At 54.0% G+C, this 26,670-nt stretch overlaps 1 protein-coding gene across 3 annotated transcripts in view; it reads left to right on the top strand.

The window, feature by feature from the left end:
* PRIMA1 (proline rich membrane anchor 1) overlaps window positions 1–26,670 on the top strand; it is a 61,337-nt gene that overhangs the window by 7,912 nt on the left and 26,755 nt on the right. For all 3 annotated transcript variants that reach the window (XM_047864685.1, XM_047864683.1, XM_047864686.1), the window contains exon 3: window positions 232–367. In XM_047864685.1, the coding sequence (XP_047720641.1) occupies window positions 232–367 (136 nt within the window). The remainder of the gene's footprint in view (window positions 1–231; window positions 368–26,670) is intronic.

Genomic DNA, 26,670 nt, shown 5'->3' with positions numbered 1-26,670 from the left:
GGGTCCCTGGCAGAGCTGGGAATAACACCTTGGTCTCTAAACCTGCCCGGCCAGCCTCCCACAACATCGTTCCCTTTGAGCCAAGCCCACGCCTTCATTCTTCCCCACGGCGGTCTTGGGTCTTCGGGAAGGATCCCGGGTTCCACCCTGGCTGGGATCGGGTGGCGTGGGTCCATTTCCCTCCTGGTGGCCTCATTGTCTTCTCTCGGGCACGTGTGCCCGTTTCTGCAGGTGACGCACGGTGAGCCCCAGAAGTCCTGCTCCAAGGTGACCGATAGCTGTCAACACATCTGCCAGTGCCGGCCCCCTCCCTTGCTGCCCCCACCGCCCCCGCCCCCACCGCCTCCCAGACTCCTCTCCGCCCCAGGTAAGTAAAGGTTTGTTTCTGGGGTTCTCTCTGTGTTTTCCGGGCCCGGAAAGGCCCCGGGAGCAGAGCAGAGGGCAGCCTTGCTTCCTTTGTAATTTTCCACTGGCCGAGCAGGAGGGAAGCCAAGGCCCAACTTTTCCCTGCAGTCTGCAGAACGCCTTTCCCACAGAATGTTCCTGCGGGATGGAGGAGGATGTCTCCATCGGTTAATCAGATAAAAGTCAATCTCCATTTGATGAGTAACTCGGCCTGGATTGTTCTGAAGGCCAGAGCTTGAGAGGGGCGCAGCCATCGGGCCGGTCTTAAATACCCTCCCCATGCGCATGCTTTCATGTCTCTATTTTAATTCGCGCTTGAGGAGGCGATTGGTTAGGAGCCCAAGCGGAGGCTCTGGGAGCGAACATACACAGATGCCTGACAGCCATTTGCAGCGAGTTCTGCTAGAAACCTCCCTTTCACTTGTTTGCCTTGATTTCATCTACGAACAGGTTGATTGCCTGGTCATTCAAACAAAGGAGGGTTTTTCTTTAGCCGGAATGGCCTCATCCTGATTCTCATGGGTTAAGTCTCCTGCTTACAATTGCTGGTTGAGAAGGTCACTAAACAGAGATTCTGCATCTTGGATGGATCATTCCACGTGCGGCCTCTAGACCACCTGTGATCGTGTGTGGCTGTCTCTCGCTGAACACATCTCCGTTGAGTTATTCGGGGCATATGTTAAATAACCTTGACGACGCTTATTCTCCGGTAGATGGTGTCTTCAGGCTCTCGGTGTCCAGACAGTGATGCAATGTTCTAGAGGATCTTTGCAGTTCAGATGCACTTCTGAGTTTGGTCTGCTAGGCCCTTACCTGTTCCCATTCTTCCGTGACACCTGTAGCCCGGTGCTTCTCTGAGTGTGGCCCTCAACATCACCTGAAGCATTCCTTTTAAAGTGTAGCTCAGGACCCACCTCTAACCCACCCAGTCAGCCTTTGGGTGCGGCTTAGGAATTGGCATTTATAACAAGTTCAGAGATGATCCAAATATAAGTTAAGGTTGAGAACCTTGGCCTACCGGGCTCTCTGCTCCAGGCCTCCGAAGGATCCTGTAGCCCAGCATGTTCACCTCCCTCTCTCTCCTGAGGGAGCCCCTGGGCTGTACCGGGGGGGGGGGGCCCAGCCTCAGGCACCTGCCTCTGCAGATCACTCCCTTCCCCCTTTGCTTCCTTTGGAAGCCCTCCTCTTTCCAATTTTTGGGCAACGAGCCTATGCCATCTCCTGTGCGAGCCTGTGCTTGCATCTGATTGGTCCATGTCCCCCAGCGGGGGTCCCTTCCATCCGCCCTGCTCTAACTGAGCCTCTGTGCCAGGCACAGAGGTGAAAGACCATTCTGGTCTTCGGGGGTCTCTCAGCCTCAAAGAAGAGGCTCAAAAAGTGGCCTGAGAGAGCGCAGGTAGCCTTCAAATCTTTGAGTAGTTGGGCCACAGTAGACAGTAACATTGACCCGAGTCTTAAGGCATGGATAGGGTTGTTCTAAGTTGATAAGGAAGGTGTGGGGAAAGGACATCAGACAGAAGGAACAGCGTGGGCAGAAGGTTGGAGGCGCGGCTTTGTGAGACTCAATCATGGGAGTCCCAAGCCCTTCGGTGGGTTGGAAGGAGTTGTCAAGGGGCGGAACGTGAAGGGCCTTGTGTGCCTGGCTGGGGAGATCACATTTCGTCCTGTGAATTGTTGTTTGCCAAACATCATTCACCATATCCAAATACATCCTGTTATTTGCCTTAGTTTTTATTTCGTTAATGTTTATTTACTCTTGAGAGAGAGAGACAGAGAGAGACAGAGAGAGACAGAGCATGAGCAGAAGAGGGACAGAGAGAGAGGGAGACACTGAATCCGAAGCAGGCTCCAGGCTCTGAGCTGTCAGCACAGAGCCCGACACGGGGCTTGAACCCACGAACCATGAGATCGTGACCTGAGCCAAAGCCCGACACTTAACCGACTGAGCCACCCAGGCGCCTCTGCCTTAGTTTTTCTTTAAATAGATTCATTTTTTTTGTTTATATTAACCAATTTCCAAAAAAAATCTTTATATAACTACTGAAATGAGTCAATGAAAAACCAGTATCATTGGCATAATTAGAGGGTGACCATAAAAATAAATGCAATGAACACAAAGCAGCCTTTCAGAGTTCTAGCTTGTTGTGGAAGGTTCCGAGCTCAAGGCTCTCCCTCTTCTTGTTAAAAAGGGAGAGGGTGCGCCTGGGTGGCTCAGTCAGTTAAGCATCAGACTCTTGGTTTCGGCTCAGCTCATGATCTCACAGTTTTGTGAGTTTGAGCCCCCCTTTGGGCTCAGGGCTGACAGCACAGAGCCTGCTTAGGATTCTCTGTCCCTTCTCTCTCTCTGCCCTTCCCACTCTCACGCTGTCTCTGGCTCTTCCAAAATAAATAAATAGACTTTAAATACATTTAAAAAAATAAAAAGGGAGAGAAGCAAGTGGTAGAAAGATAGATGTCAGAGCTCGAGCAGGGACCGCGTGGAGATTTTTCTCTGTAAAGAAATCAGAAGGCTTGTGAGAGAACCCAAAGGGGTCTAAGTTTCTTGTTCCGTGTCTCAGTGTGTTGGCGTGCTGGGTCCACCTGCCATCTGCAGTCAGCTCACTTACCTGCAGGGACATGCACCCCACCCTTTAGAAAACTGCTGTGGGTAGCAGTGAGCCCACAGAGGTGTTAAGCGGGAAGGCGGCAGGAATTCCGTATCGTCTTCTTCAGAAAGGTCAGCTTTCCCGACCATGTGGAGGGTGGCTTGGGGGGTGAGCTGCCGGACCGGAGTCGAGTGGGGAACTCGTCGGAGACTGCAAGCCCCAGACCACCCATCAGGGCCTGGAGCCAGGCTGGGAGCTGCAGAGAAGGGGAGGCAGGCAGAGAGTGCCTCGTGTGAGGCGAGAGAGGCCTCCTGGTGGGCTTTGGGCCTGAGGGCTTCTGGGGGCCAGGAGAGCAGACGCAGTCTGGTCCTGTGGCGGGGCTCTTTCAGTGACACATAGCTGCGATACCAAACCTGGGGAGAGAGATGTTAGTTTCTCAGTTCATGTGTCGGGACGTTCTAGAAGCAGGTCTTGTATGATGATAGCATTGGATCTCTGTCTCTGCCTCTCTGTCTTCTGAGTTCTCCTGGGTTGCCTCTTCTCTCAGGCTGGCCCAGTGTCTGTGGCTCCAGGCTCTGGGATTCCATCACCCTTACGGTTAGTAATCTTCCTACAAGGGGAGCTTCACTTTCTGAATCCTTCAACTGAAGTCCCGGGGCTGACTGTCATCGGACCAGCTTGGGTCACATGTCTGTCCTTGGACCAGTCAAGGTGGCCTCTGATGGGATGGAATAAGCTGATTGGTCAGGCCTGGGCCATGTGACCACCCTTGGCGTTGGCATGTAGGGATAGAGGTTAAAGGACAGATGGCTTTCCAAGGGAGGAGCTAGGTAGAGGGGCTGTATACAGCCCAAGGACGAGGATGTGGACCCTGGGCAGGTCAGACAGGGGAGGCACCCCACAGCCACGGCCTCCCTGAGGGTGTGCGAGGCAGATTAGACCAGTGGCAGAGAAAATATTTTGCACAATTCGCTCTGTCCTTGTCGAGCCAGCCTAGACCTTGCACACGGTGGTGCCCAGTAAATGTCAGACACCTATAGAGCCACACTGCAACTTCAGCCTGTTCTGTAATCCCCAAGGGAGTCGCCTCTCCCAGCAGGCACGGGGCTTCAGAGCTATGAAGCTGCTGTTGTCATTTCGTTCAGGAGGCGTACATGGGGCTCAGCAGGGCTGGGCACTGTGCCAGCGGCTGGGGAGCCAGCGGAGAGCAAGAGAGGAGCCGTTCCTGCCCTCATGCAGCTCAGTTTGCAAGAGGCATTGGCAGGAGCGTCCTTTCCTGCTATCTTTCTGGAGACACTGCGTGTAGGCACGGGTCGCCTTTTGCCCATCGGATGTGCCTTTCATCCCTTGTGCTGACACGGGCCTCTCCTTCACTGGCCAGCATTTGCCAAGCGCCTGCGTTGGGCACGCTGGAGGCACACAGAGGTGCACAGGGACTTGTCCTCACCAGCAGGGGCTGGAAGGGAGCATCTGGGAAAGAATTCTCCAGTAGATGTTGGATGAGGTGGAGCAGAGGGAGGCCAGCCAGTCCGTGGAGGAGGGGGAGTGGCTGAAGCCCGGAGTTAGGAGCCCAAAGATCAGGCAGAGGACTCCCTGCTGAAGGAATGTTTGTCTGTAGGAGTGGGGGTCTGGGGTAGAGGGAGAAAGAGGAAAGGGAGAAACCTCTATGCGTCTTCAGGCAGACCTGTCCAGTCTCCCATGAAAGCGACTGCCAGAAATGCATATTGGAATTGTTGGATGTTTTCCATGTGGCCAGGCAGGCAGGCCTCCCTCTTCATCCAAACAGCACCCTGCTGCTCAAGGTGACCACCTTGTCATGTTTTGCCCCATCCTGTCCTGGCTTTACCCCTGAAAATCCTATAGCCCGTGAAAGCCGCCAGTCCTGGGCTAACCGGGACAGCTGGTCTCCCTTTTGCTGAGCCGCTCTTGTCTGGCAAAGGCAAGGTGGTGTTTTTGGGTGTTGATTTGTTTGGTTTTGGCATGTTTGTTTTGTTTTGTTTTATCACGAAACTTTCAAGGACGCTGCCTCCCCCCCATCTCCATCTGGAACTCATTGCTCATGGGGGCAGCTCAGCTGTGCGTTCCTCTGTTGGCGGGGGGGGGGGGGGGAACCCAACCCTGTGCCACCCCTCCCAGCAGCCCTGAGAAGTCTGTTGAGTCCCCCCGTCACTGGAAAGGAGCATGGAAAAGCTTCTCCACTGTCTGCCCTTCGTTCTTCCAACTCTGCCTACGACCCTTTGCACTTAAAAGGGGCAGCTGGACTTCGTAAACTTTTACAAGCTGTGGGCCAGAGGGAGAGGCTTGACCAGTGGTTCCCAAACATGAGTGTGGTCAGAATCCCCTGGAGGGCTTGTTTAAACCCAGGTTGCTGGAGCCGGTCCCCAGAATTCCTGATTAGGTGGGTCTGGGGTGGGGCCTGAGGATTTGCCTCATTCCCACATTCTCAGCTGTTTCTCCTGCTGGCCCGGGTGCACACTCTTGAGAACCAGTGTCGGAGAGAATGGCAATCAGGGCAGGGAACCTTCGAGTCAGACCCAGCCCTTCCACTCCTCGCACTGTGACCCTGGGCACATCCATCCCATCCCTCTCAGAGCCTCAGTTCCCGCATCTGTAAAGTGGGGCTAGTGAGACCTCCTGGAGAAGGCATTGCTGTGAAGGCTGGAAATTATATAGGCTGCACTTGGCAGAAGGTATATGCTTAAAAAGCACTGTTACAGCCCAGTGACTCATAGCCTGGCTTTCCTGCCCTCCAGACCTGGTGGCAAATCCTTCTCATTAGCTAAGTGATTTGGGCAAGGTACCCTTTTTCTTTTTAATTTTTTAAAGTTTATTTACTTATTTTGAGAGAGAGAGAGAGAGAGAGAGAGAGAGAGAGCATGTGAGCAAGCAGGGGAGGGGCAGAGAGGGAGGGAGAGAGAGAGAATCCCAAGCAGGATCCCAAGAATCTGTCATCGCAGAACCCGATGTGGGGCTTGAACTCACGAACCGTGAGATCATGACCTGATCCAAAATCAGGAGTCGGATGCTTAACCAACTGAGCCACCCAGGCACCCCTGAATAAGGTATCCTTAACTGCTTGGGACCTCAACTTCTGCATCTGCGAAATGGGGCTAATGACGCTACCTGGGGCATGTGCGTGGTCGTGAGGCTTCGGTGACATGTGGTAACCACCTTGCGGAACCCAAGTAACACTCCATAAATGGAAGCTAATAAATAATACTGGACGTGCCTGGGTGGCTCAGTCGGTTACATGCCTGGCTCTCGGTTTCAGCTCAGGTCACGATCTCGAGGTTTTGTGAATTTGGGCCCCGCGTTGGGTTCTGTGCTGGCAGCGTGGAGCCTGCTTGGGATTCTCTCTCTCCCTATCTCTCTGCCCCTCTGCCACTCATGCTGTCTCTGTCTCTCTCTGTCTCTCAAAATAAATAAATAAACTTTAAAAAAATAATAATAATACTAACAGTAACAGTCATGATAATGAAAGGTCACTGGCCTCCAGGCTGGGCTGGTGCCTCTCTGTTGTCCAAGGGGCATCAGGTTAGAAGCTTGAGGATGAAGTTGGCTCTTGAAGGGTGTGTAGGCTCCCCTAGGTATTCGACAGGAAGGAAAAGGTTTCCAGAGAGTCCCGCCCATGCCCCTTGCCAGGTTCACAGTCAACCAGAGTCCTGGGTGTTTCCGGAAGGCGTGGGCAGGGGTGAATCCTGGCAAAGGTGACGGCGTGCTGGGGGCCTGAGCAGAAAGCCCACACGGCAGCCGCCGGAGTTCAGGACCTGGACTCACTTGGTGGATGTCGGCAATGCCCACTCGTCCCCGCGTGTGACTCAGACGGCGGAGGCCGCGGAAGGAGACGTGTACTAGCCCTCAAGGAAGAACACGGGCAGCCCTCCGTGCGACCTGCTTCTGAGGCTGATTGGGCCAAAAATAGCTGTGGCAGAACAGAGGCGGGCGCCTGCGTTTCCACAGTGCCTGTCTTCACGGAGTCGAGTCACCGATAGAGATTTTATTTTTGCATCTATTTTATTCTTAGAAAAACCAGAAGAGAGGTTAAATGACTCCCCAGAGGTCACACAGCAGTGGTGGAGCTAGAATGGGGTCACCTGGTTCCCAGACCTGTGTGCCAAGGGCCAAGTTTTAACAAAGAGAAGCAAATGGGAGTGTGGGAGTTCTAGAATGCTTTTTTTTTTTTTCCCCCACTCACCCAGAACACTAGAAGGAAATCAGTGTTTGGTTCCTGGTGCTGAGGTGGAAGCTTGCTTTCCTCATCTCATTTACTCCTTAAACACTCTTTAGAGTAAGTGGTATCATCCCCAATTTCTGTGAGGAGCTTAGGGCTCAGAGAGGGTGAGTTACTTGTTCCAGGCTGCCCAGCTGGTAAGAAGGGGAGGTAATTCCTGCTTCCCGCTGCATCTTTTGCCCACCTCTGCCCCTCTGTGGCTGACCGTCAGGGTCAGGACCCCCTTTCCTTTCCTTGATCGGGCCTTACTCCCTCCTGTCTCAGAGTCTTTGCATATGTGAGTCCTTCTGTTCCAGGCTCCCCCTCAAAGTGGTTGACCTTAACTCCCGCAGACCTCCGCCCAGGAAAATCCTCCCTGACCTCCACAGAGGTCACACCATTCCCAGGTGCATCTATGGCCAAGGAACAAATCACCCCAACAGTTAGTGTTTAAAAGCACAACACATGCATCATCCTTTCCTCTCATGGTGACGGGGTTGACGGGGCTCCACCAGGAGGCGCTCGCCTGAGGTCCTTCCTGTGATTTCAGTCCCTCGGCTGGGGCTGGATCCATCTTGACGGCCTCACTGCTCACGTCTGGTGGTTGGTTCCGGCCGGTGGTTGGGTCCCCAGCTCACCGTGTCCACCTCCAGACATTTTTGAGCAGAGGTGCGGTGTGGCCTCTGCAGAGACCAGTTCCCTAGTGAGGAGGCTGTCCTTGGGTCCAGGCCAGAACCGGTGGTGGGGGGGCTGGATGTGGGGGCGATGGTGAGGTGGCAGTCTTAAGCCCCGGTCCAATTTAAGATGGTTTTGGAGGCCGGGGCGATAGGACTCGCCTGGTGGCTGTGGTTGTAGGGGAGGATCGGGGCCAGGGATTCTGCTGGGTTTTGTCGATGAAGGAGCAGACAAGCCACAGGACGTCACCCACACTGCCCCCTCTCCTTGGTGCTCAGGACGTTGGTGATCTCACCAGTAGGGTCGTCGAGCAGACTCATACGGTGCCACGCAGGGGTCGGCAGAGGCTCCGATGTCCCGCAGCGTGTTTCAGCAGCTGCCCTTTTAAGGACACAACCTCTGGGGCTTTAGCACAAGTCCAGGGGTTAACAACACTTCATTGCTATAAAGAAGCCAACGAGAGTTTCTTCTTGGTTGTAAGGAGTTTGGGGCAAGTGGAGGAGGAGGCCCTCAGAGGCCTCTAAAGCCGAGGGTGGGTGCCCCAGGTGAGGCCGACCCCTGGGACCGGCCTTCTCCACAGGCTCCTTACGAGAGCATGGCTGCCATGGTGCTGTCCTTGCCAAGAGTGAGACCTGATGAGGGACCGGAGGCGTCATCTAGGGCCCATGTCGCTTTGCACGTGTTTCGCTTCATGGCTGCATTGGCGAAGCTGGTCTTCACTGTCACATGCCTTTGGACCCGCATTCATCCAGTTTGTGGGAGACGGTTTCCATCCTGTCATCTGTGAGGCACTTGCAGGCTTGCGCATAGGAGGACCGGGGGGGCCGGGCCTGGCTCTGGCCCTTAACAGCCATGCACTGGTCACTCAGCACCTCTCTGAGCTTTATGCTTATCTCCCTCCAAATGTGGCTGTGGAAGTGGAAATAATATGTGAGGGCCTTGCCTCGCATCTAGCATATTCTCACTCTTAGTAGATGGGACCTCTTAGTCAACATAATCCTGGCTTGAGCAAATCTCGTATCCAAACTGGCCTTGGCTCCCCCATCTATGAAATGGGCTGGCTCTGTCTCGCATCCCACTCTGTGCTGAGCACAGTGTGTGCGTGAGCCTGATTTTTGTCTCTGGACGTGAGCGTCTGGTATCCGGAAGAGCTCTAATAGTTGCTGGCTCTTTCTTTTAAGTGATCTTTTTTTTTTTAAGTACTGAATTTTCTTCTCCCAATTCAATAAATGGAATTGTCTTCCATTTATTTGTTTGTATCCAGCAAATAAAATATTACGCATTTATGTGGACTCTAATTTAGTCAACCAACCTTTGTTGATTTCCTGAGCAAACCGAGTGCCAAGAGGTTGTGCCTTGGCAGGTCCTGGGGCTGCAGAGATGAATTATCCACAGCCCTGCGCCTCCAATTGGATGCCGGAGCTTTGGCTGCTGGGAGGTGTTGGCATCACCTGGGAGTGTTAAAAATGACTGATGCTCAGGCCGAGCCTGGAGGGAGGTGGTTCTTGTCTGAATCAAGGTTGAGACCCTTGGCTGTAACCAGACGCATGAGGCAGGAAGGGCTCTGTGCCCAAAGGAGAGGAACAGGTGTGTGCAATGGAGTTAGGGGCTGGAAGGCCGGTGAAACTTGCACACGAGTGAGTGACCTCCCAGCGCCACCATAGGCGCTGGGATGTCCCCAGAGCCAAGGCCAAACTGGACTCTGGGGACATCCAAGAATCCGGGATCTTAGGAGGGGTCGACTCGGCACAGGGTGGAGATGGGGAAATATACATGTTGGCCAGTGCTCGCTTCCGGCCCCGACGTGGACCTCCAGGGTGCTCTAGATTCATATAATATAAAGTTCACCATTTTACAATGTACAGTCAGTGCTGTTTTTAATATAGTCACGAGGCTGTGCAGCCATCACCCCCTATCTAATTGCAGAGCATTTTCATCACCCCACAAGGAAACCCCAAACCTCCTAAGACAGTCCCCCTCCCAGTCCCTAGTCTGGACATTTCACATAAACCTGGGTGCCTCGGTTTCCTCATCTCCTAGCAGGGATGAAGCCTCCTTCCTCAGGGTGGTTGTGAGGAGGAATCCAGACACTGTGTGCGGGCTCAGCCCCCTGCCTGGCGCAGGGCAGGTGTTCGGAGAGTGTGGCCTCCATAATGGAAAGGGATCCTGCAGGCGCACGATCCTGCTGCATTGGGATCAAAAGCTGGTTCTGGCTGATTCTGGCCTCGTGTGGACCTCGTGGGGCCCTTGAGTGGGTCGGCCAGGCTTGTATGCAACCATGGTTAAAACAGTGCCAGCCCCAGGCGATCACCCTGTCAATGTTAGCGACTTCATATTATGGCAGAATTCATATAGGATGTCTCACCTGTGTCCGGGACAAAGCAGCCATTCTGACCTATTAAGTTTCGGGTCCGACCCCTGAGAACCAGGACTATTGAATTCATCTTCATCCGCTGAGACAGCCCAGAGCCTGACGCAGGGAAGGTGCACACTGAGTGTTTGAATAAATGAATGCGTGCGTGACTAGCATGAAGACAGAAGATAAACTCTCCAGGAGCAAGAGGGTTGAGGGGGGGGCTAACAGTTTTGAGCATGCCATTTGCCAGGGAGCATCTGGGACCGTGTCTTAGTTCGGGCTCCAGAAATGGATACCGAGACAGGAATTCGGGTACAGGTGCCTATTTGGGAGCTGAGCCCAGAAAACACCCATAAGGAGTGGGGGAGGGAGACAGGGCAAGGGGTGATGTCAAGACAGTTATCCCTGTGGGCAGCCCGAGGGAGCTCAGTCCTGCTGGGGAGCTCTGGGAAATGGTGTGGGACAGCACCTAAGAGGGACCCGACCTGAGGGCCGAGGTTAAGAGCTGATCCCGGAGGGAGTGGTTCCTCGGCAGTTGGAGCCGAGTCAGTGAGCCCTGGAAGGACACCAGTATCCGCTACAGGCTGTGACCTTATTCCCCTGTTCTTGCCATGGGTGACCTCGCCCCTGGCCAGACCCAGATGGGTCTATGCCTTCCAGGAGTCCGCACCCTGCTTTCCCACAGATGAAAGCATATCAGTGCTCGTTGGGATACCTAATTTACCTATTTAAAGAGCAGTAAATCATTCACTGCTCATTTACTCATTCAACAAATATGTGTAGATGTCTCCATCGCGGTCAGAGCACGACTCAGTGGGTAGGGCAGGGAGAGCCCATAGGGAAGGTTCATGGGGGGAGATCGGGGTCCCGTTTTTTCTCACGTGGAATGTGGGATGCGTGTGGACGGCTCGAGGAGGCAGAACACGGGAATTGCGGACAAAACGGAGCACCAAGAATCCCCAAGCAGTCGAGCTGAGTGGAAAGTGTCCCACCCGGAGCAGGTGTCCAGCAGGAGGAGGTGGGGGCGGAGCTGAGGGGGAATGATTGGCCAGGTGAAGGCTGGGCGCAGAAGTGGGGAAGAGCGGCGTGCTCCTGGCAGAAAGTTTGGCAGGGCCAAAGGATTGGAGGCCACAGAGAGTCTGTCCATCCCAGGACTGCAAATGCGCACAGGGCTCGAGAGAGAAGCTAGAGGAACATGGACAAGGCACAGCATGAACAAGTCCTGGACTTGAACCTCAGGCAGTGCAGAGCCCTAGACGGTGTGCGTGGAGAGTTACCAGTTGAGGAGCCTTCAGACAGCCCCGGTGAGGGGCTAAGTGGCGGGGACGGAAGACAGGAAGCAGGGAGGAGACGGTGGCCCAGGGGGAAGAGTGATGGTCTGGGTCAGGGGGCGGCTGTGAGCAAGGGGGTCCGGGGCTTGAGAAACTTCTGGACTAGCGACCCACATTTGTCCGGGATGAGCGGAAAGGAAGACTCTTGGATGACACTATCTGATCAGATGCCTCTCACGGAGACCGGACACAGAGGGGGAGTGTTCCAAGGGCTTAGCAGGTCCAGATTTTGTCACGTGGTGTTGGAGGTGACCTGTGATAGGAGGACGCAGTCGGCTGGTGGGTCTGGAGTTGAGGGCAAGGCCTGAACTGGCCCTAAGGGGGAGGGGGTGGGGGCAGTGACACTGAAGCCACCAGAGGTCACCCAGAGAGAGAGTGGGGAGGACAGAGCCTGAGGTTCGGGAGGAAGAGGCTCCTGAGAAAGGGTAGCTAGAGAGAGGGGAAGAGAAAGACCAGAAGAGGTGACTCGAGAGGAGGGAAGGAGCCAGGGCTTGGAAGAGTTCACAGGATTAGTAACCAAACACTGTCTACCCTCCCCATCCACTTCTGTGTGCCTCCAGAGTAGAGAATGATGGAGTTTAAGGACTTAGAGCTCAAACAGGTGGGTGGCTCCCACTTGGGGACCATGGGGAAGCAGGTGGGGATATAAACCAGCATCCTTGAGGGGGCCCCCAGGAAGGCGTTGGAGCTCACTGTGGGCCTGGAAGGTGGGGAGAGGTCCGACTGGCCTCCCAGAGTGGGAAGGCCATGAAGAAGGTAAGGGAACCGGCTGCACGTGACTGGGAGCAACCAAGGGCCCCCAGTGGAGGTGTGGGTTGTCTCAGGAGTGTGTGCCGAGGCAGGGCGGGGGGGGCAGGGGTCAGAGGCTGAGTTTCCGAGACTCTGAGAGGGAAGCTGGGGGAGGTGATCACAGGGCAGGCAGACCTTTATTCATTCAAACACTTCTCGACCATTCCTACGTTCTGGGGGCTTGGGGTACACCGCAGAACAAAATAGATGCAGAGCAGGGCAAAGCGAATAGGATACACCTGTGAGCTGCATGGTGTATTAGAAGCAGCAGGGGCTGGGGAGCTGGGGAGTGAAATAGAGCAAGTCGGGGCTGGGCCGGGGCAATCCGAACAGAGGGTGGCATTGGAGGAGAGCCTCACGGTCAGTGAGGGAATGGAGCTCGCTGGCCCCCGGGAGCCTGTCCAGGCGGAGAGCACAGTCAGGCTGGGGCCTGGGTCAGGGACTCGCCCCGGAGAGGTTGAGAAGCAGCCAGGGGCCCGTGTGGCTGGAGCAGAGTCCAGGGAAGGGGCTAAGAAATGGAAGTAAAGAGAAGCAGAGAGGATCATGTACAGGCCCACCGCGAGGGTGTCATCGGCACTGGGCGTGAGATGCGGGGCCAAACAGGGCGTAGAGGAGGGGCGTGATCGGACTTGTTCCTGATAGGATTGCTCTGGCTGCTGTGTAGACCAGACCACGGGGGTCGGGATGGAAGCAGGGGGAGCAGTTTGGAGTCCTGTTGCAGCCATCCAGGTGAAAGGTGATGGCCACTGGGAACGGAGGGCACCAGTAGTTGGTGAAAACGGTCACATTCCGGATGGGAGCCCACTGTGTTTCTGAATAAGCCAGGTTCCGAAGCGCTGCGTCCTGGGGGCCCAGGACAGGGAGCAGAGAGGGAAGGCTGGACCCTGTAGTTGCTCCAAAGCAAGTGGCCACAGTGGACTCTACCCAGCGATGGTAGGCTGGGGCTGTCCTCGAGTCAGGACTGAGCCATTTGGTTTCGTGTCCCAGACCGCCGCTTGACATCTCTGATTCCACCCTGATTCCCAGGGTTCTGACGAAGTGGCCTCGTGAGTGGCCTGGTGTTGGTCTAATTAAAAGGGGAAATGACTTCTGCACCTGCTGGTTTGGGGGGACTCTATCACCCAGTGCTTCCAAGAGGGAAGCCCAGAGTCCTTCATCGCTGTCATGGGTGCTGGGACCAGGCTCTGCAGCCTGGATCCACTCTGGGCCAGATACAGTGGTAGGCGCTGGGGATGTGAACTGTAATGGTGGTTAAAGGCAGAAATGGAGGCTACAGGGAGGGCTCTGCCTTGGACAGAAGGCCAAGGCCAAAGAAGGCCCTTCAGGCTGCCTGAAACTTGAAGGAAGAGCCTCGTGTAGACTGGGGAGGGCATGCCAGGCAGCGGGTACAGCACATACAAAGGCCCTGTGGTGGGACAGCTCTGCTGGGCTTAGTGATCAAGGGCGAGAGTGGCATTATATGAGCATGGGGGCGGGGGATAGCACCAAATCTCGCAAGGCCTCATAAACCATGCTTTCCATAGCACAAAGCTGGATTTTATCCCCCAAAGTGCCATGGGAAGCCATTGAAGAGGCTTGGACCATGTAGGTGGCACTAATGGGTTAAGTTTTTAAGGCAGTCGTTGGTGGCTGAGAGGAGAATGGGTTGGAGGGGCAAGAGGACCATGGGGAAGACTCTTCAGGGAGCTACGGCAGCTGATAGAAGATGGGGGCCAGGCCTGGGGCAGTGGCTGAGGGGAACGTGATCCCAAGTGCAGTTTGGACACAGAGCCAGCAGGATGGGATGGAGGAGGATGAGGAAGGAAAGGAAGGAGTCGAAGGGAGGAGGTCCGGAGATGAGTGGGTGCCAGCCGGTGTCTGCGAAGAGTTTGGTGGCCCTGGGATCATCTGCTGATTTACCCAGCTAGTGTGAGATGAGTTTCTCCTGTGTCCTGGGCTCTGGGTCGTGTGACCCGGAGATGAGTAAGAACGGCTCCAGGCCCTGGCTGAGCTCCCTGGTCAGGGGATGGGGATGAGAAGTTGTCATCCAGCAGAGAGTACAGCGGGTACAAAGCACTGCAGAAGCCTGGAGGCCGCGGGCCCTGAGCCATCAGGGATGACTGCTTGGAGGAGGCGGCGTTGAGGTGTCTCAGAGAGCAGTTGGGATTTTGAAAGGCAGACGCAGGGAGGGATATAAAGGTGCTTCTGGTGGGAGGAATGGCCTGAGCAGAGGTGGGGAATCAAGAAGGTCCGAGGCCTTTTGGGAACCTGTGATTTTCCCTTTTGGGGACTGTAGGATGCCAGGGAGGGTAATGGGAGTGGAAGTGCCTCAGGGCGGATGGCCCAAGGAGTTTGGATGTGATTCTAGAATAGCGGAAGGTTTTTGAGCAGCTGAGGTAAGCGATCGAGGTGGTGTTCGAAAACTATTAATCTTACAGAGATGGGAAGGAGGCAGGGTCCACCGCACATTTGTGTGTCTGGGCTCAGTCCCTGACTGTGGCAGCCATCTTTTTCCAAGATGGCACCAAGACGTTGGCCTTCACAGATCAGTTTATGGGGATTGATTTAGGCTGCCTCTCTGTCCCATTTCTCTCTCTATGGTTAGGTTGCACATGGGGATGGTGTCTTTTAGTCCTGTAACATGGGCCTTCCACAGTGTATCAAGACTGGGCATGACCTGGCAGTGGCATCTAGCCTGCCCTTTGGCCTCGGGAGAAGGAACTCAGTGAAAGTTCAAGGTGTCTTGGACCAGACTGTCTGCGAAGCTTCCAGACCGTGTGTTCACACCAGGGCCTCTGCTGACCTCAGAGTGGGGTGGTGACACTTAGTCCCACATGGTTGGTTGCTCGCCTTTCAGGAAGGCCTCCTCTCCTTGACATGTGGTAGTTGAGATTATGAATGGCCCTCCAGTTGGCATGTGGGGCGGGGCGGGGGGGCACAGCAGCTGCTTCCTTTCTTACTCCATCGGCTCTACCAGGAGAATTACTGGGTTTAAGAGATTCTAAACTGTGTGTTGGAAATTCAAGGCTACCTTGAGTACGCAAGGAGTGTTTTAATTCTTTCTCCTTCCCCTCCCTTTCAAGCCCTTTCCCTCTTATTCCAAGTTCATACTTTTCCAAGCTCAGATGAGTCTCCTGCACGCAGCGCACACACACGCACACGCGCGCGCACACACACACACACACACACACACACACACACACATTGGCAGGAAAACAAAAGGAAGGGATGGGGGAAGACTGTGCTTAAGAAGACTTCAGGTCATGGGGCTGTTATCATGGCTCACTTGTCACATTTGTTCAAGATGGTGTCAATCCGGTTCACACACTCGTTCCCTCTCTCACCTTGAGTTGACTTTTATCCTACCAGTGGTTCCAAATCAGGGTTAAAACACCCCTTAGACTAAGTACATTTGGAAATGTGGGTATTCACTTTTTGGTTGCTATGGTGACTGGAGGGGGGGGGGGAGACGAGTGTTACCTGCCTTTAGTGGGCAGGGGTCAGGGCTGATAAATGTCATGCAGGGGACAGTTTTACACAATGAAGTCCCTCCCCTTTATGCTGACAGAGACCCTGCTGAGAAAGTGCTTAGCCCGTAAGCCTTCTTTTGAACCAGCCAGGTTTCACATCCTAACCTGATGTCCCAAGGAAAGCAGATTCTTTCCATGTTTTGGAAAACTCAGTGACCCGCCTTGCTACCGTGGAAGACAGTTCCTGTCTCTTTGGACGATTCTGTCTCACCCTCGTATGATAGCGTTGGGCTAGTCCACATTCATTTATGAAGTATTTACGAAACACCTTGCCAACAACAGAGAAGCAAGATATCTAAGACCTGGTCCAGTCCTAGCAGTCTTTGAGGACCCACTAACTTGCAGGCCCCTGGACGGCAGAGAATGGGTCCCACTTCATCCCTGCATCGACCCCATGGAGCCGACCGCATGGTGTCTTGCTCGCAGAGCACTAAGTAAATTTGTGTGTGTTGAATTGACCCAAGGACTCCCACCATGGTTGTTGATATTCTGGTTGGCTGAAGGACACGGCTCTTTGGGTCCATCACCGGGGCTCTGCTCTACTCAATGCTTTTGAATGTTAACACGTGAGACTGAACTTTTACACATAGTCTTATGTGGTCAGCTACTTTATTAAGGTGCATCTTTATAGACTTCATGGCTTTCTTGATCTTCCTCAGCCGTCCAGTCTTAGATCAGGTGCCTTGGAAGCAGAGCCTGAGGCAGGGATTCAGGTGTATTATTAGTGAAGGTGTGCTTCCAGGAAGAAGTGGCAGGGGTGTGAGGGAAACAGGGTAAGAAAGGGGAAGGAGTCCATTAAGGGTATGGCTTCAGCTAGAATCTAACTTCAGGAGAGCCTATAGGGAGTGCTGGCTTGTGAACAGCTCCAAAGAGGAGACCATGAAGCGAGGGACAGCTGTTTATGCCACCATATCAATGAGTCAGTGGCCATTGACTGTGCCAGTGATCTGGGGGGGGGGGGGGGGCAACAGCAAATACTGCACTTCCCTCTTAGAAGTGAGGAGAGGGCTGCCTGGGTGGCTTAGTCGGTTAAGCGTCCAACTTCGGCTTAGGCCATGATCTCACGGTTCGTGAGTTCGAGCCCCACGTCGGGCTCTGTGCTGACAGCTCAGAGCCTGGAGACTGCTTTGGATTCTGTGTCTCCCTCTCTCTGTCTCTCTGCCCCTGTCCCTCTCATGCTGTGTCTGTCTCTCTTGCTCTTAAAAATAAATAAACATTCAAAACGAATTAAAAAGAAGTGAGGAGAGCCTCCATCCAGCTAGATACTACACCATGTGCGCTAAATTTCTTGGCCCCAATATGGCGCTTCCTGCTGCTATAAACATGGACCAAATTTCCTTTTCCAACTTTAAAAAAATTTATATATATATATATATATATATATTTTTTTTTTTTTTTTTTTGACAGTGCAATGAGGGAGGAGCAGACGGGGGTGGGGAGGGAGAGAGAGAGAGAGAGAGAGAGAGAGAGGGAGAGAGAATCTCAAGCAGGCTCCACACTCAGCATGGAGCTCAACATGGGGCTCGATCCCATGACCCTGGGATTATGACCTGAGCTGAAATCAAGAGTCAGATGCCCAACCCACTGAGCCACCCAGGCACCCCTACTCTTTCTGCTTTTGAGATGGACACGTATCTCTCTCAGCTTCTGTCCCCTCTGGTTCCTTTCATTCCTTCCTTTCCCCACTTCTGCTGAACTTCGGCTCCCAGAAGGCCAGAGCCCAGCGCCCTGAAGCGCCTCGGGGAGCCTGAAGTGCGTCCTGCGGCCTTGTGCCCTCCTGGGAACCCTGCATTCCTGCACAGTCAGAAACACACAAAAGGATTTTCGTCTCATCTCTGAGAACATTCTGGGCCTTATAACCAGCAAAGCAGTTTATCTCCTTATTCAACTCTAAGATGCTTTCTGCCGGCCACTTAAAGCCCTGTGGGATTAGCCGGCTCTGCCGTTTCCACCAAAGTGCTGCTCTTTCCCGGACAGTTCTCAGCAGGGTGGGCAGGAGGCGGCGGTGGCTGACGTTTATTCAGCGCTGCTGCTTCTGAGGGGCGGCCACTAAGTAATACGACTAATTCCTTTCTTGCTTTTTTTTTTTCTTCTTTCTAACACACATCCCACAACTTATCCATCCTCCCTTTGGAAGTTATCCCACGAAGTGCTGGCTCTGGCAGTTCTGTCACTGCCTGGAAAGTTTCTAGATTCTTCCCTACAAGGGTTTGAACCGGCCAAAATGGGGAGCGAAGTTCAGCAAAGACCGTGGGGAAAAGATGGGATTTTATTCTACATTTGGTAAGAAACTGGTGAAGGGTATTGAGCAGGAGCGTGATACGATCTGATTTACATTTTATGGGGAATCTTCCAGCGGGCAGAGAATGGATCGGGGGAAGGGAGGACGCGTAGCTAGGAGGCTGTTGTAAAGGGTGGAGGAAGGGACTGGAGGGGGGGCCAAATCCGAAGGCTGAACTGATGAGAGGCATTTGCTCGAACAGAGGGGCCAGTGAGGGAGGTTGTCAGGAAGGACCCCCAAGTCTCTGAGTTGAGCCGCCGGGTAAGTGGGTGATTGGGAGGGAAGGAGGCTGAGGGGTGAAAAATGAAGAGTTCAGTCGGGGGCATATAAAATATGAGCTGGCCTGTGGACCGTCCAGGTGGAGAGACTGAGTCATGGTTGGAGGTATGAATCAGCAGCTTGAGGAAGGTGCTGGAGCTGAAGCCATAAATATGGGAGCTGTCGGCACCTGACTGGTCTTTGAAGCCAGCGGCCCGGAGAGATCTTCTGGGGAAAGAGTACAGATAGAGACAGGGGCCAGGTGCCCGCAGCTGCAGGACCTTTGCCCCCCACCCCTTGGGGAGGAAGTCAAGGTCAGACAGGGCAAGGCCAACGGCAGCCTTAGGACCTAAGAACACTACATGAACTTTGCTTCCCATTTTTCTGGACGACAGCTTCCGTTTCCCCCTTTATTCCCCAAAGAGACGGAGTAAAGCTGACCGTTACCCTAGTCGCTGCCCCCCAAGAGGTATGGCAGCCCCCGTGGATGCCACACCAGTGGGGCGTGGCCACGCCCAGTGTTTGAAAAGAAAAAGAGAGAAATGACATTTAACCATCAAAGATGTCTCACATCTTGCAAATCCTGATTTCTGTATTCTCTTTTAAAAATCAGCATCTTGGAATGCTGCATTTTGAAAGGCAGTGCTTTGAAAGGAAAGGCAAGGTTCCCGGCAAAGGCCAGGAACTCCGAGTGGTGTTCCTCAAGGTGACAAGGGGGAGTTCGGGGCAGTGTTGGGTCAGGAAGGGGAAGAGCGGAGGAGGATGGCCTTTGGAGGCGGGGGAGGAGGGTAGGGTGCCTGCGGAACCAGAAAGTGTGTCTGTCCTGTGGTTTGCGTGGTGGTCCCTTCCCTGCACTGGCCCCAGGACACCTTCAGCAAATGCCCGGCCCTCATCACTGCCTGAGAGTTGGCTCTGGAGGCGAGGGTAGGGGGTAGGAGGGACGCTGAGTTGGCCTCAGGGTGCATTTGGCCCTAGGAGCCCATCACCTCTGGTTGACCACACCTCCATCCAACACAAGTACTAGAAAAGCTCCACGTTGCCTGTCAGCTTGCAGCCGGGTGTATTTCCGAAATCTGAAAGCTTCAGATTTTAGATAAGCGGGATCGCGTATATACTGTGGATTAAGGAGCACTACCAGAAGCCCAGCAGCGTTGGTGGGTATCAGGGCGTCTGGGTGGCTCTGTCAGTTAAGTGCCAGACTTCAGCTCAAGTCATGATCTCACTGTCTGTGGGTTCAAGCCCCGCATCGGGCTCTGTGCCGATAGCTCAGAGCCTGGAGCCTGCTTCCGATTCTGTGTCTCCCTCTCTCTCTCTGCCCCTGCCCTGCTCACATTCTGTCTCTGTCTCTCTGAAAAATAAATAAACATTAAAAAAAAATTTTTTTTAAGAAATATGTGGGTGCCGCACTAAATGAGACCATATCCCATCAAGACCGTAAAGGACCCCACTTCTTGGCCCCTGAGGTTTTGCCACCAAATTTGTTTGGGCAGCAAACTACCTTTTGGGTTTGGAAATGACAAATAAGGAGTTGAGATCCTTGAAAAACAGTTTCTCCCAAACTGGTTATATAAATCATGGCACAGCCAACAGTGACACTCCATTCAGCTCTTCAAGAAAAAAAAAAAAAAGCAGTTTGGTTCATACCAAGGTGAAAGCATTGCCAAAATATATTAAATGGAATATATATTTTATGTCACCAATGATAGCAGCCCCGATGTGTATGGGTGTATTAGAGCTGCTATAGACTGGGGAGCTTATAAACAACAGAAATTTAATTCCCATAGGTCTGGAGGCTGGGAAGTCCCAAGATCAAGGTACAGGCAGATTTGGTGTCTGGTGAGGGCCCCTTTCCTGGTTCATAGACGTCGCCGTCTTGCTGTGCCCTCTCATGGCAGAAGGGGCGAGATCTCCCTGAGGTCTCTTTTATGAGGGCACTATCCATTCGTGGGGACCCCACCCGCATGGACCTAATCACCTCTCAAAGACCCCACTTCCTAATCACCTTAGGGATTAGGTTTCAATGAATGAATTCTGGGGGGGGGCAAAAATGATCCGGCCCTTAGAGGGTCTCTCACATAGCCTGCTCTCTCAAAGGATGCGTCAGAAATCGGTGACAGTAGTGGTGGCCTCTGGAGAGGGGAACTGCATACCTGAACTAACCCCTGGGCCTCCTTTTCCTTCGCTGACCAGTTTCTGGGTATCTCGAGAGCCTTCAGGGTTATTGATCCTATTTTATGGTTCAGAAGATTCCCCAGAACTGGGGAATGTCGGCATCAGAAGAGCTCTTGAGACTTCCTCCTGTCTGGACGAGGCCGTCCTCACCTCCAAGGCCCCATCGATGTCCCTGTCAAAGGAAGATGATGGGACAGTCAGTTAGGGTGACCTGTCTGGCCAGCTGTCATGAAAAATAAAGAGCAGACGGCAGTGGTGGGGTTCTCGAGATGCTGCATGCCCGCTGGGGTTTAGAACAATGTGTCCGGGGAGCCGGTGACTGTAAGGAATTCAAGTGAGGGCAGATTTCATCCTGTATGTGATATAAAAAGTTACTCTCTAATTTCTCCCTTGGGGGGAGCGTTGCTTCTATTTCTCAACACTCCTGGGGTCCGAGGTGGGCATGAGGCAAACTCTGTGCTCCTAGGCCTTCCTCCTCACAGACTCTTTTGCTGAGGATGTCCTGCCCTCGAGAGGATTAACTCAAGGGCTGGAGAAGCCTGGGGGCACGGCTAGGGACACCCTCACAGAGGCCACAGGTTAGAGGTCACAGCATCTCCAGGCAATGTTAGAATCTGTTCTCCCAGTTGGGCCAAGGTGCTCTGCCGGTAAAATCTAGTTAACGGTGGTCTTTACCAGATTTGCAGTAGGACAGGGGATGAGGAGGATGGACTTTGGCATCCGATTGCCCTGGAATGCTGGCTTCTCTGCCGACTTTTCCTCACAGAGTTTGTCCTCTCTTCTGTAAGTGGGGACAGTGACATCCACGTCTCCTGACGGAGCGGGAGACTTCAATCACGTAATACGCATGCACGCAGTGTGGCTCGACAGGTACGTAGCAAAGGGGGCTGCTGTTATTACCATTATGTTCCTATTAAGCTCCTTGAAATATTTTGAAAATAGAAAGCTATTCCTCCATGAAGTTTTCTGGAACCTCGGGCATTTGCTTGTCTGCCCGTGGATGACAAATAACAAACACTGGTGAAGGCTCAGAAACAGCCTGGCAGGCCCGGGCCAGAGGTGTGGCGTTTTGCATGAACGTAGGTGAGGGTGACGTGACCGTGTAGGTAGGTGGCAGTCCTGGCGTCTTTTTACCACGGCAAAGATGTTCCCGGTTCGCACGACGGGACTGGACGCGTTTGGCCTCCTGCCCTCGCATTCGGAGCGGGTCAGAGAAGCCATGCTCCAAAGTGCTTTCCATTTATATCACGAGGGGAGAGGGCGGGACCATCCCTGCAGTCAGGCCAGGGTCGGTTCCAGGGGCCTGTGAGAAGGGCCTGTTCCCTGCTCCCCAGTTCTGTGTCAGCCTTGCCAGCCACCCAGGCCAAAGGCCACCGTTTCCTGGAAGAGATGTTGGCCTGCCCCCTGCCCCTCCGGAGAGTAAAAGGGCTCCTTGTTCTCGGATGGAGAATGAACTGGCCTGTGGGTGGCAAAGGCACATTGTCTCCTGCTTTGGCAGAGAGAATTGTGGATGCCTGCGAAATAAGGCATTCGACTCTTCTTGGACCCTGTTCCAGGCAGTTCCGCCGTGGAAACTCTGAGCAGTTGGCGGGGTTGGCGGGGGTGGGGGTGGGGGGGTCAGCGTGGAGGCAACTGGCCTGGAATCGTCGGTTCCAGCTGGAAGGCCGTCAAGCTTAACTCCTTGAGTCGCTGGCTGGGGTCGGTGAGGTGCACTCTGGGAGCTGAGTCAGGTCTGCACCACTGGCTGTGCGCGCGTGGGAGGCATCGTCTCTGCACCAAGTGTAGGAGCCAGGGAGGAGCGCTGGAGACCTTCCAGGGCCCCGGTTTGCAAGTGGGAGGTTTTGCTCCCCGGGGAACATTTGGGCACCACGGTCGGGAGAGGGGAGCTGCTGGCATCTAGTGGGTAGAAGCCAGGAATGCTGCCCGCCAGCCCACAGGGCACAGGCCAGCTGCCCACAGCAAGAATGATCCAGCCCAAAATGTCAGCAGTGCCGAGGCTGAGGGACCCCGCTGCTCTAAGGTCATCACTTTCGTTTGGCAGATGGGCATTCGAGGTCCAGATTGATGAAGTGCTTGCAAAAGTTCAAAGGGTTTCCAAGACAACGCCGGAAGCCAGGTTGTGTGGCCCTTTGGAGCGAGCCGCTCGTCCAGAAAGAGAAGGAAATTCCCAGACAGGAGCTTGTTGCCAGGTCGGGACCTTCTGCCCAGTCTCAGCACGCCCCGTCCCTTGGACAGGCTTGTCCACGGGTAGCGCGGCTGCGGGGTCTCTGGGCCGCAGACTTGGCCCCATTTCGCCGCAGTGACACCCGCAGTCATCACAGGGGGTGCAGCCGGGAGCGGTCTTCTGCTTGGTTATCAGTCATCTCAGAGACACAGCGGCCACTTTTTGGATTGCAGCTGTCGGTCTACTCACCAAGCCTTGTGGCTATAAAAGGAGCGAGCCTTTGCGCCGAGCGTGGCATTAGAACTCGCCTCTGCAAACTTACAGGTGCCCTCGGCGTTAGAACAGAACGTGCCCTGCATACTCACGGGGTGCCCGTGGTGTCATACCGTGCCCCAGCACCCTCCCGGCCGCCCCAGCAGCGGCCCCAGCAGCCGTATGGCTCACAGGCTCTGACTCTGTCCCTTCTTGGGCAGCTCGGTGACTTGGCCTCTTTGGCCCTAGGAATCCTCAGTTTCATTACCTAGAAAATGGCGCTAATAGTCCCCGCCTTGCCCTTTTGGTGGGAGGGGATATGAGCATAAAAGGACCTAAGAGGGAGGTGCTTTGGAAACATCTGTGTCACCAGGTTTGTGGCTCTTGCTTCGCTTTCGGGGGGGGGGGCACCAAACTAGTCTTGCTGCCTTTTTAGAAAGGGAAGCAGAGCGTCTCCCCTCTCATCGCCTGGACCAGCGCCATCCACGCAACCTGCTGCGTTGGTGGAAATGATCTATGTCCGTGCTGTCCCGTGTGGTAGCCGTCAGTGACATGTGGCTATTGGATTTTTAATTCAGTTTGTTTTAATTAATTTACATTTAAAGTAGTCGCATGTTTTATATATATCATAGCGCAGCCATGGACCGTTGGTATGGGTTTGTTTCCCTCTTTAATATATGGTTTTGTCCCGAAGCCACACACATTTCACATTCCTCTTCCTTCCTTCCTTCCTTCCTGCCTTCCTTCCTTCTCTTTCTTTCTTTCTTTCTTTCTTTCTTTCTTTCTTTCTTTCTTTCTTTTTCTCCCTTCCCTTTCTTTCTCTCCTCTCCTCTCCTCTCCTCTCCTCTCCTCTCCTCTCTTCTCCTCTCCTCTCCTCTCCTCTCCTCTCCTCTCCCCTCCCCTCCCCTCTCCTCTCCTCTCCTCTCCTCTCCTCTCCTCTCCACTCTTTCCTTCCTTCCTCCCTCCCTCCCTCCCTCCCTCCCTCCCTCTCTCTCTTTCTTTCTTAACAAAGATCAACTAAGCAGTAGTGATTTTTCTCAGCTGTGTCCCCATCCCTTTTGGGTCACAACCTGGACAAAAATCATTCTTAGCTTAAGCCAGCAGGGACCTTTAAACAGGACTTAGGCTCTGTCTGGAGAGATCGCAAAAGGTGGTTCTGGGAAGGAATCTGGAACATAGAAAGCTCACAGGAACCTCATAGGGATGTAATTTCATCTATTCGATGCTTGAGAAAGCAGGGCAGGATCCTTTGCAACTTGGCGACCTGATGCCTACGGTTCTTGACGTGGAACCTGTCCTCAGAGCCAGCGATCCCAGAGGAAACTGGAAGGCAACGGAAGATATGGGACAGGGAAGGGCAGGAAGCCAAGTGAGAGTCCGGGAGGCCTGAGTGCCATCCTGGGTGGGGGGGGTGGGGGGGGAGTCTGGAGGACCACTTACGCTCTACCATTGCTCCCAGCCAGCCGCAGGGAGCCAGACTGTCCCGTCTAGCCCCTGTTGGTCACTGGTCAGGGACTGTCCGAGGTATGGGGGAGTAAACTTCCAGGCTCCCCGCCTCGTGCCTATCCACTCCAGCAGCCCGGAGGCAGCCTTCCAAAGAAGGGCTCCAGGGGCCCGGGAAAGTCAAGTGTAGCTGCACATTCCCTTGCAGCCCAGCACAGGTGGGAAGCACCCCACCTTACAGTGCGCACCTCCATGGCCAAGACAGAGTGGGGTAGCTGCCGAAGATGCTGTCTGAGTGCCAAACAAACAAAAAGCCCCCGGGCTGCCCCACAAGGGATCGGTGGGAGAGAGGAGGGGCCAGCGGCTCTCTCGTGTGCCTGAAACCGCCGCCCCAGGAATGGCGGGAGCTGCCTGTCCCACAGCTAAGCTTCTTATCAGATTGGGAGCCAGAAAGAGTCTTGGAGGCTGACACCAAAGTGGCAGGCTCTACCTGCCTTAGAAACCAGCCTGTTCCACTGTTGGACAGTTGACGAGTGTAGACAGTTCCCAGGGATATCAGTCCTAAATCTGCCCAGTGTCATTGCCTCTGCCATTGGGAGAAGGCGTTCTTGTAACCCCCGGGGTGATACTTGGCGCATGACTGCGGCTGATCCTCTCCACCAATGTTCCAAGGAATGGATGGGGGGCTTGTGCAATTTCAGTGCTTTATCTACGGTCACTTGGCATGTGTGGTCTGCCCAAGTCGGGATCCAAACTCGGGTCTGTCTGTCCTCTGTGCTTCTGCTGTCTCCTCACGGTGCCATTGTTAAAATCTCAGACTGGATAGAACCTGAGGCACATGCCTCAAGACCTCCCAGCAAGCCATTGGTATGACGTTTGGAGTGAAGCGCCCTTCTGAAAAATAATATAGAAGGAGTGAAATGTTTACTTGCAAGATGCAAATGGGGTATCCTTGCAGGATGCTCTCAGGTCACTCTCCTAAGCTTGTCTAGTAATCTCAGGTTAAGATCACCCCAAGTTAGGTAGAAATAAGACACTTTGTTTCTGTAAAAGGCCAGATGGTAAATAATTTAGGCTCTGCAGAGCCACGCAGTCTCGCTGCAGCCAGAAAGCAGCCATGACCACATATGCACACGTGGGCGTGTCTGTGTTCCAACAAAACTTTATTCCCAAAGCAGGTGGTGGGCCGGGTTTGGCCTGGGGCTCAGAGTTTGTGCTGCACCCCTCTTCAACATGATTACAGCTGTTTAGACGGAGAAGGCTCTATCTGACTAGGCACTCTTGAGGCCCCATCATGTATTAAGTGCCCTCTGGAAGGGATGAAAGGAATTCACCATCTGATATACTGTATCAATTTAGTTGATACTCAGTATCAACGAGCCACCGGGCGCTGCTGAGCATTTAATACACGCCCTCGGGAGCTTTTTCCCATCCCAAGGTCATGAGCCTCTCACAAAGAAAGGCAAGCTCATTATTCTCAGTCAACCTGCGCCCTCTCGTGTTTTGCTTTGTGGTGCCCTGCTCTTTGTACCTAAGGCCCAGGCACAACGAAGAGCCTTGGGGAGACAGGAATCGCTGTAAGCATTTACCTAGTGATTACTGAATCCGTGTCCATTCTCCGGTAGACTGTAAGCATCGTGAGGGCAGGGTCCCTGATCTGTTTCGCTGACCCTCTTGTCCCCAGTACCTAGGTCAGTGCAGGCGCCACACAGAGTAGGCTCTTTGCAGATACAAGTGAGCGAGTGGATGGGTCCGCGAAGGGTGAGGAGTCAGGGCCAGGGCAATGAGGGTGGGCTCCGGGGGTCACCCAGGGCTGTCCCGATGTGGCGCCATCTCGTCACTTCCGCGGTGTTCCAAAGCTGGCGCGTGTGGGCCGTCTGGACAGCGGTGCGTCCGCAGCCCTGGGTGGGAACAGGAGGCTCGGCAGATTTGGGGAGGGTCCGCCAGAGCAAGGAACAGAGAAAGGGTGGATCGCAGCAACTAAAACGGAAGGGTGCTGTTGAGTAACAAGTCCTGGCCTGAAGGAGCCTCACGAAGAGGGCTGTTTGGCCAAGGAACAAGGGGAGGGGTGTTCTGCACTCGCCGCCAGAAGCATAATTAATGGCACCAGGCAGCGGCCTGCTGTTCTCGGCTCCTGCCCCGGCCTCTGCCCAGATCTCTCCCTCGCATCAGGAAAAGCCGTGGCCGCCCCCACCATGGAGACCGAAACCGATTCATAATTTTCCTTTCCTAATTAGGCA

The sequence above is a fragment of the Prionailurus viverrinus genome, chromosome B3, assembly GCF_022837055.1.
Source record: "Prionailurus viverrinus isolate Anna chromosome B3, UM_Priviv_1.0, whole genome shotgun sequence".
In the NCBI taxonomy this organism is placed as follows: Eukaryota; Metazoa; Chordata; class Mammalia; order Carnivora; family Felidae; genus Prionailurus; species Prionailurus viverrinus.
This window is presented reverse-complemented; position numbering and strand designations above follow the sequence as displayed.